General features: G+C 43.1%; 1 protein-coding gene across 1 annotated transcript in view; it reads right to left on the reverse strand.

The window, feature by feature from the left end:
- LOC122555485 (guanylate cyclase soluble subunit beta-2-like) overlaps window positions 1-9,568 on the reverse strand; it is a 48,316-nt gene that overhangs the window by 31,222 nt on the left and 7,526 nt on the right. Inside the window, exons 3-4 of the mRNA XM_043701511.1 lie at window positions 6,045-6,139; window positions 3,560-3,720 (exon numbers count right to left, since the gene is read on the reverse strand). Coding sequence (XP_043557446.1) covers window positions 3,560-3,720; window positions 6,045-6,139 — 256 coding nt within the window. The remainder of the gene's footprint in view (window positions 1-3,559; window positions 3,721-6,044; window positions 6,140-9,568) is intronic.

A 9,568-nucleotide genomic window follows, 5' to 3' on the forward strand; every position in this document is an offset into this window, starting at 1 on the left:
ACACTTTGGGTATAATCCATCCCCTTATTTTGAGACTGTGCCCCCTAGTTCTAGTTTCACCCAGTCCGACTCAAGGTTGGGATACAGACAGACACTAACCTCACAGCTTTAATGCAGTATCTAAGCTGAGATGTCACCTTTTTTATATAAAACCTTATCTTGGGAATATGACTTGAAAGAAGTTCTGGGATTTACATATTAATAAATCGAAACCTGCATCCCCATTCTAAGTGATTAAAGACTTAACAGCAATCTAGATTTGTTCAATATATTGCATCAGTTGAATGACACTTTGATCTTTTACTATAAATTCTGTTTCTTATGATCCTGCTCCACTAGCTACCTGATGAAGGAGCTGTGGTCCAAAACCTTGTGCTTCCAAATAAACCTGTTGGACTATAACCTGGTGATGTGTGATTTTTACCTTTGTTCGTCCCAGTCCAACACTGGCACCTCCACATCTTAGTTTTGCCTGTCAGTGGAAACAATGTCCCTGCTTCTATCTTATTTATTCCCTTCTTAATTTTATACGTGTCTATAAGATTCCCCCTCATACTTCTAAATTCCAGTCTATGCAATCCCTCTTCATAAGCCAATCATCTCACCTCTGGAATCAACCTAATGAAGCTCCTCTGCACCCCCTCCAGTGCCAGGACAGTCTTTCTCAAGTAAGGAGACTGAAACTGTACACATTACTCCAGGTGTGATCTCACCAGCACCCTATACAGCATAAGCATGACCTCCTTATTTTCAAACTCCATGCCTCTAGCAATGAAGGACACCATTCCATTTGCCTTCTTAATTACCAGCTACACTTGTAAGCAAACGTTTAGTGATTCATGCACTGGGACACCCAGGTCCCCCTGCACAGCAGCATGCTGCAATTTTTCACCATTTAAGTAACAGTCCATTTTGCTGTTATTCCTACCAAAACGGATGACCTCACATTTACCAACATTGTACTCCATCTCACAGACCCTTGCCCTCTCACTAGCTTATCCAAATGCCTCTGCAGACTTTCTGTTTCCTCTGCACACTTTGCTCTACCATTCATTTTAGTGTCATCTGCCAACTTGGACAGACTACACTTGGTCCCCAACTCGAAATCATCTTTGTAAATTGCAAACAATTGCAGTCCCAACACTGATCCCAAAACCAGCTACTGATTGCCAACCAAAATAAATCCATTTATCCCCACTCTTTGTTTTCCGTTAGTTAATCAATCTTCTATTCATGCTAATACATTACCCATAACACTGAGCATCTTTATCTTATGCAGCAGCCTTTTGTGCGGCACCTTGTTGAATGCCTTCTGGAAATCCAGATACACCACATCCACTAGTCCCCCGTTGTCCACCACCCTCATAATGTCCTCAAAGAATTCCAATAAAATAGTTAAACATGTCCTGCCTTTTACGAACCCGTGCTGCGTCTGCCCGCTGGGACAATTTCAATGCAGATGACTCGCTATTTCTTCCTTGATTATAATTTTAAGCATTTTCCCCAGTATAGAAATTAAACTAACGGGCCAATAAGTTCACGTAAGAGGGAACTTTTGAGCTATTTTGTACAAATGTTTGAAACAGCTGCACATTTAGTGAAAAACCTGGCTACCCCACCAAAATCAAGAAACAAAGAGATTGAAGAGGCTGAAGAGACAGTAATTGAAACAGGTTGTGAAGGCGCAACAAATATATTGAAACAACAGAGAGATATCACTTTGAGTGAATTCAAAGAATCCAGGGTACGAAACCTGGCTGAAGTGCATCAGGGTGAACAACCTTTGGACTCCCGTCCATGGAAGGAGAGATTGACATTTGGAAACAGGAAAGATGGACAGTTTCGCTGAGGGCTGTGGAAACCAAAGCACCTCTAGATAAACTCACCATAATGAGATCTGGATCGATGGGTAAATGATCTAAGTGATATAGAAACATATTGGCTCACTTTTTATTGTACATGGTTAAGCCTTCTTTTGGAAAAAGGGGGATATTGTAAGTTTACCCTGCTTTTGAATGAGTTCCCCTTTATGGGCTCCGTGTGTATACAATATTGCGACTTTGCCTGGCAGTTAATCTATTGTGATTTTGCAAGTTCGCACCCAGAAATGAGTTGGTTCCTACAATGTCTCCTTCATAACTTATAATACATCTTGTTGTCTTACAGAGTTAATCACACCCCCACAAGAAATTGATTTTTAGACCATTACCATTTCTGGGGTACATTACCCCCTTTAGTCCCTTTGTCAGTCAAGAATCTATCTATCTATCTTTGCCCTAAGAATAACCAATGATTCAGTTTCCATTGCTCTCTGGGAAAGAGAGCTCCACAGAGCAACGACCCTCAGTGAGGAAGATTTCCCTTTTTCTCCTTCTTACTTGGGAGATTAATTTTTAAATACTGTTCTCTAGTTCTAATGTCTCCCACAAAGAGAAACTTCCTCTCAGCATCCACCCTGTCAATCCCTCTCAGGGCCTAAGACATTTCAATAAGGTCACCTCTCAGTTTTCTAAACCCCAATGGAAACAAACCAAGCTGGAAAGGCAACCCTTTCCTCATAAAGACAACATCTTTATCCCAGGAATCAGTTGAGTGAACATTCACTGAATTGACTTTAATGCTATTATTGTATGTCCTTCCTCAAATAAGGATGCCAAAATGCCTCAGATGTGTCTCACCAACAACCTCTACAATTATTCCAATCTCTTTGAAACAAATAACAACATTCCATATGACATCCTAATCACGTAATGTCACTGCACACCCACCTTTTGTGATTCACCTACCACAACCACTATCATCAAGAAGAACAAAGGCAGTGGATACATAAAATATCATTCCCTGCAAGTTCCCCTCCAAGCCATATATCATCCTGGCTTGGAGAAATCTCACTTTCCTTCAGTGTCACCAGGTCAAAATCTTGGAACTCTCTCGAACAGCATTGTGTGTGCACGTAGACCAGCTTTTTAACCCAGTTTAGTGGTGAGGGAGTGCTGCATTGTCAGAGGTGTTGTCTTTGAATTGGACGCTAAATCAAGCCCTCATTTGTCCCCTCTGGAGTAGATAAAAAAAACCCTTGACCATATTCAGAAGACATTATGGTCAATATTTAATGCTCAAATAATGGTGCTAAAACGGATCATCTAGTTAGATAGTTATTGCTGTTTGTGGTATATAAGTGACTAATGTGAAGAAGGTCACTGGACCCAAAATGTTAACTCTGCTTTCTCTCTACAGATGCTGCGAGATCTGCAGAGTTTTCCCAGCAATTTCTGATTTTGTTTCTGATTCCCAGCATCCACAGACCTCTTTTTTGGCAAATGTGTATCCAATCTCACAACAGTGACCACTCTCAAGAAACACACTTAGGTGATGTCTTGAAGTTGTGAGAGGCTTTATAAAAATCCGGCTGGCACAGTTTCATAATTCAAACATAGTTATTTCAAACCTAAAAATATCCTAGCAAAGATTAAGCCAGTCCAATGAATTACTGGTCAAATTGTATACAATTAGCATTGCTTAGCTCAAACATTAGAAAGCACTGTGAGAACTGGATTACCTGATATGACAGAGCAAGGTAACTGTGAAGGGCATCTAAATTTTCAATAAATTCCATCAACGATCCTCCCAATGTCCGCAGCATTCGGTCGTACGCAGACACCTTGCAGAAGGTGAAAAAGTGTCCTCCAAAGAGTTTCAAGACAGCCTCAGCAGACAGATCTGAGCAACAGCAGAACAAGTTTCAGTTTTTCATGTTGATTCAAGCTTGTTACAGTGTGTCTCTTGTCAAATGGACCAAGGGAGCACTTAACACTTAAAAATTTCAAGAAAATCATCGAAGGAAGCTAACACATCTCAATGGGGTTGAATCTCAGTGAGAGAATTGTTATGTGACTAATTGATAGGACATTTGAACAGTGAACTGTTCTTTACCACAGTGACTTTTCATTTCACCCCAACAGGCTGCAGTTAGTTCCAAGACATCTGTTCTCCCAACTGTAGCTGAACAATGTCAGTATCTACCAGGGCGGCTAAAATGATTGGAGTGCTAAACTAATGGATGTGAAATTGTAGGCATTCACATGGATATATATTGATACAAAATGAGCAGATGGAGAAATTATTGTGCAGTGCAAATATGCAGAAGAGATAAAGAAGTACGTAAATTAATAGATAAATGCATGTTCATAAATGAATAGGTAAAATCTGTATGTAAAACAGTAGTCAGTAGCCCACATGTTTATTAGTTACAGATAAGCCATAAGCACTAAACTGGTTGGTAACATTCATGTATGTCTGTTTGTTTGGCCTTTCAGGCATGAATGACTATGTCACCAGATGAAGCACTGCTTAGGGTTCCAATGGGTATGTAGACAATTGCTCAGGCTGATCAGTACCCAGAAGGCTCTGCTGCAAATCAGACAAGATATTGCGGAGGGATGAGTTTTGGATGAACTGCTTCCTCTGAATTTCCTCTCACTGCCTTTCAGAGAAAGCCCTTTTATTCAGTTGTACCAGGTACAGCCATCCTTCCCTCACAACTTGAAGCTGATGTCAAAACTCCTGAATCAAATCTTCAAAGTGTCCTTATAGCACTTACCATGAGGTCACAGCCGCACACCCCTGGGTAAGCAAGGATCAAACATTCTGGTTACATGGTCAGGCCAATTCATCATGTTGTATACAACAGCCAGTACCTGAAAGGGCGAACTCCATTACAGGATAAGCTCCACTCGCCAGGATATTTATAACTGGTCCTGAGAGGAGCTTTCCTTGTGTGTTCACCAAAGTCTGTATTAGTACATCAGTGATTTTTCTTAGAGTTCACAGTATGCAGTTAGAGTTGAATTGTGTACTCAATCTGAGCTTGAACCTGACAGTCTCACGACTACTACATATTACTCAGATGTTACTGAGTAATATGTAGTAGTCCCATTTATTGTTTATCAAGTTGGAGTCTATTTTCTACTGAAGAGTTTGTCTGTGTACCCTTCCCCACATGATATCAGTAGCTTAGACTGATATTAGTGAGAAGGATTGATCCAAGTGAATCTACCTAGTTGCTCCCAGCAGGAATCAACACTTAAGATAGCCTGTGGCTGTGACTGTCTCGATATGGTATGGATGCTTGCTCAGACGAACACCTCAGTGTCTGGTATTTTGTCCTCCCACTTTACCTTCAGAAGATTCTGAAAGCAACCCTGATGAGCTTCCTGGCATGATGCTGGTTTACAAATATCTCAGTCCACCACCAACAGTTCCTTAGCAGAATGACAATATGATAGATCGCGTCTCAAACTTGTTCAGTCCACTGTACTTTGCAGAAACGCCAGACAGTGTTTGTTACGTTGCATTCCTGAGATGCAATGACTTGAATTGGACACAATATTCCAATTATAACCTACCCAGAGCTTTCTAAAAGGTACACCAAACTTGTTTGTTATTGCACTGAATACCTTTATTAATAAAATCGAAGATCCCGTATGTTTTTCTAATGAATTTCTCGATATGTCCTGTATCCTTCCAATACCTATGAACGTGAACTGTCTGTCTTCACACAACCTTCAAACCTGTGGCATTATGCCTGTATTCTCTTTCATAGCCTGTTGAATTTTCACTTAACATCACAAAATGTTCCAACATAGTAATAGGTTATAGTATTTCTCGAATATCCAAACAAGTATTTTGTTCGGATAAATGATTGTTCGGATAATGGATAATGTTTTTTCGGGGCCTTGAGATCTTGTTTGGATAATCTGAAATCCAGATAATTGACGTTCAGATAACCGAAGTTGTTGTATATGTTTGGATGAGTAACTGAGAGGAAATGAAGCTTGGTCAAGGATTGGAATCAATTTAAATCATCACACATTGCAAATGTTTAGTTTTGCTAGATTTTCTTGAATTCTATCTCTGCACTATTTTACAGTTTAAATAGCCTTCTGTGAACCTGACATAGATCGCATTGTATTGTCCATGTGAATGTGTCAATGCATGCAAGAAAGTTGTACTCTGGGTTTTAAACCAAGAAATGTCATACTTACGCAGCATTTTCGAAGCTTCTTGGACAAGTCTGAGTGTGATAGCATCATCATAAATCTGATATGTCATGAACATGTCCTGTACTTCAGCTTGCACTCTGAGAACAGAAATGGTTTTGTGAATAGGTTCTGGAGGAGGGGTTCTGAACAAGAGTCAGACTGGACTTAAAACATTAATTCTGTTTCCCTTGCCTCAGATGCTGCCAGATCTGCTGTGTTTCTCCCACGATCTCTGCGTTTGTTTCAGATTTCCAGCATTCATAGTACCTTGCTTTTATTCAAAGGTTTTTAATTTGGTCACGAGAAAGGGAAGTGAACAGAAAGACCAAAAGATCCAGCAGAACAGTGGAAATTAAAAAAAACAGTGGAATTTTGGAATCAGAGATAAAACAAGGGAATAATGGCAGCACACAGCAGGTTGGTTCAAGACTAAAGTAGCTCACATAATGATACCTGATGAATGGTTTAAACCCAAAATATTACTCTTTTCCTTTCCAATGCTGTCTGTTGTACAGCCCACCATTTCTAGTTGCATTTCAGCCCAGCAGCTAATTTGGACCAGTTTGAACCAGTTTGCTCTAAATAGTTTCAGGTTCAGCACAATCACAGTGTTGATTGGAAGGAAGTGTGAGTGGCAATTGTACAGTTATAACAATGCCAAGCGGCCAGAATACACAGCTCCAGCTCATCATGAAGTAGAAACTTTAAAGATGGTTTTAGCCGTCAGTTGTGGGTCAACAACAGTACTCTCACCCCCTAAGCCAGTGATTCTGTCGTCATGTCCTGTTCTGGAGATTTCAGTACACAACTGAGGCTGCCATATCAATGCAGTACCAAGAGTAAACTGCAGCACTGGAGGCTGGAGGAGGTGGAGGGGTGTCCCTACAAAGTTTATAAAATCATGAGGGCCACAGGTAAGGTGAATGACATGGTCTTTTCCCTAAGGTGAGAGGAGAAAGATTTAAAAAGGACATGAGGGGCAATTTATTTACACAGAAGAGCGGTTTGTGTGTGGAATGAACTTCCAGAGGAAGTGATGGATACAGATACTGTTCCAAGTTTTAAAAGACATTGGATACATTCATGAATAGGAAAGGTTTGGATGGACATGGGCCATGTGCAGGCAAATGGGACTAATGTAGTTTGGGAACATGTTCGGCATGGACTAATTGGACCGAAGGGTCTGTTTCCAGGCTGTATGACTCTATAGTTGTGATACAGTGAGCACTTGGTCGTGTCCCAGCTGATGATAATGTTCCAGAACTGACAACTTAATTCTCCGGCTGGGAAGAAACCTTTCTTCCTTCTGAACTGATCTCAGAAGTCAAACCAATCCATTAACACCACGATGGACAACTAAACACTTAACTGGATCACTTGACTTCTTGGAAATAATACATTTAAGTCATTGTTATAAATCCATTTCTGACCTTTTCTAAAAAAAGGCTTTACAAAACTGATGAAGATCCATCAGCCTATTTTTAAATATCCAAGTCCCACATATTAATGGTTACATATTATATGCTCTTTATCACATTTGGCACAGTCTGCATTTCTGGTTCAGCTGGGCTCAAAAGACCCAATGAGAAAGGGGTGGCACGGTGGATCCATGGTTAGCACTGCTGCCTCACAGTGCCAGGGACCCAGGTAATATCTCAGCCTTGGGCACTCTCTATGGCTGAGGGGTTTGCATGTTCTCCCTGTGTCTGTGTGGGTTGCCTCTAGGTGTTCGAGTTTCCTCCCTCAGTCCAAAGATGTGGAAGTTGGGTGAATTGGCCATGGGAAATACAGGGAGAGTGTGGGTCTGGGTGGGATAATGTTTGGAGGGTCGATGTCGACTTGATGGGCCCAATGGCCTGCTTCCACACTATAGAGATTCCAGATTAGATTACCTACAGTGTGGAAACAGGCCATTCGACCCAACAAGTCCACACTGACCCTCTGAAGAGTTACCCACCCAGAGCCATTCTCTCTGTTTACCCCAACTAATGTATCTAAAATTATGGGCAATTTAGCATGGCCAATTCACCTGACCTACACATCTTTGGATTGTGGGAGAAACCGGAGCACCAGGAGGAAACCCACACAGACACGGGGAGAATGTGCAAACTCCACACAGACAGTCACCCAAGGCTGGAATTGAACCTGGGACCCAGGTGCTGTGAGGCCACTGTGCCTCCCACTGTTCCATGAAATGCAGAGCAATGTTGAGTCTGGGGAAGGCCAGGCAGAGATGGACGTTTTGTTGAAAAGGCAGGGAGTGATCTGGATGTTTTCTTTTGACTGCTTCTTTTATTTCAGCTTCTGTTATTAACCCTGACCTTTGTGGAGACTGGAGAAGAGCAACTTTGTACACTTTTCACTGTACTCCTGTAGGAGAAAGTGAGGACTGCAGATGCTGGAGATCAGAGCTTAAAAATGTGTTGCTGGAAAAGCGCAGCAGGTCAGGCAGCATCCAAGGAGCAGGAGAATCGACGTTTCGGGCATAAGCCCTTCTTCAGGAATGAGGAGGGTGTGCCAAGCAGGCTAAGATAAAAGGTAAGGAGGAGGGACTTGGGGGACAGGCGTTGGGAATACTATAGGTGGAAGGAGGTTAATGTGAGGGTGATAGGCCTGAGAGGGGATGGGGGCGGAGAGGTTGGGAAGAAGATTACAGGTCAAGAAGGCGGTGCTGAGTCTGAGGTTTGGGACTGAGAAAAGGTGGGGGAGGGGAAATGAGGAAGCTGGAAAAATCCGCATTCATCCCTTGTGGTTGGAGGGTTCCTAGGCGGAAGATGAGGCGCTCTTCCTCCAGGCGTTGTGTTGCCATGGTCTGGTGATGGAGGAGGCCAAGGACCTGCATGTCCTTGGCGGAGTGGGAGGGGGAGTTAAAGTGTTCAGCCACGGGGCGGTGGGTCGGTTGGTGTGGGTGTCCCAGAGATGTTCTCTGAAACGTTCCGCAAGTAGGGGTGGGGAGGGAAATATATCCTTGGTGGTGGGGTATGTTTAGATGTGGACCAGTGGGGTTCTGTCCTCCCCCTCTCTGAGGATGAAAGATCAGTCCTCAGCAGAGGCCTCACCTTCATCCCCCTACGCTCCCGGATTAACAAATTCAACACGCGGCGAGACATCGAGCATTTCTTCCGCCGCCTTCGCCTCCGCGCCTGCTTCTTCAACCAGGACTCCCGCCCACCCTCTGACGACCCCTTCTCCCACCTCCAACACACCCCATCCACCTAGACACCCCGTGCTGGCCTCTTACCCGCCCTCAATCTCTTCATAGTCAACTGCCGCCGCGACATTGACCGCCTCAACCTGTCCACCCCCTCACCCACTCCAACCTCTCACCCTCGCAACGTCCAGCCCTCCACTCCCTCTGCTCCAACCCCAACCTCACCATCAAACCGGCAGACATGGGAGGCACGGTGGTAGTTTGGTGCACCGATCTCTATATTGCTGAGGCTAAACGCCAGCTCGCGGACACCTCCTCCTACTGCCCCCTTGACCATGACCCCACCTCCTACCACCAAACCATCATCTCCCAGACC

Source organism: Chiloscyllium plagiosum, chromosome 12, assembly GCF_004010195.1.
Source record: "Chiloscyllium plagiosum isolate BGI_BamShark_2017 chromosome 12, ASM401019v2, whole genome shotgun sequence".
Taxonomy (NCBI): Eukaryota; Metazoa; Chordata; class Chondrichthyes; order Orectolobiformes; family Hemiscylliidae; genus Chiloscyllium; species Chiloscyllium plagiosum.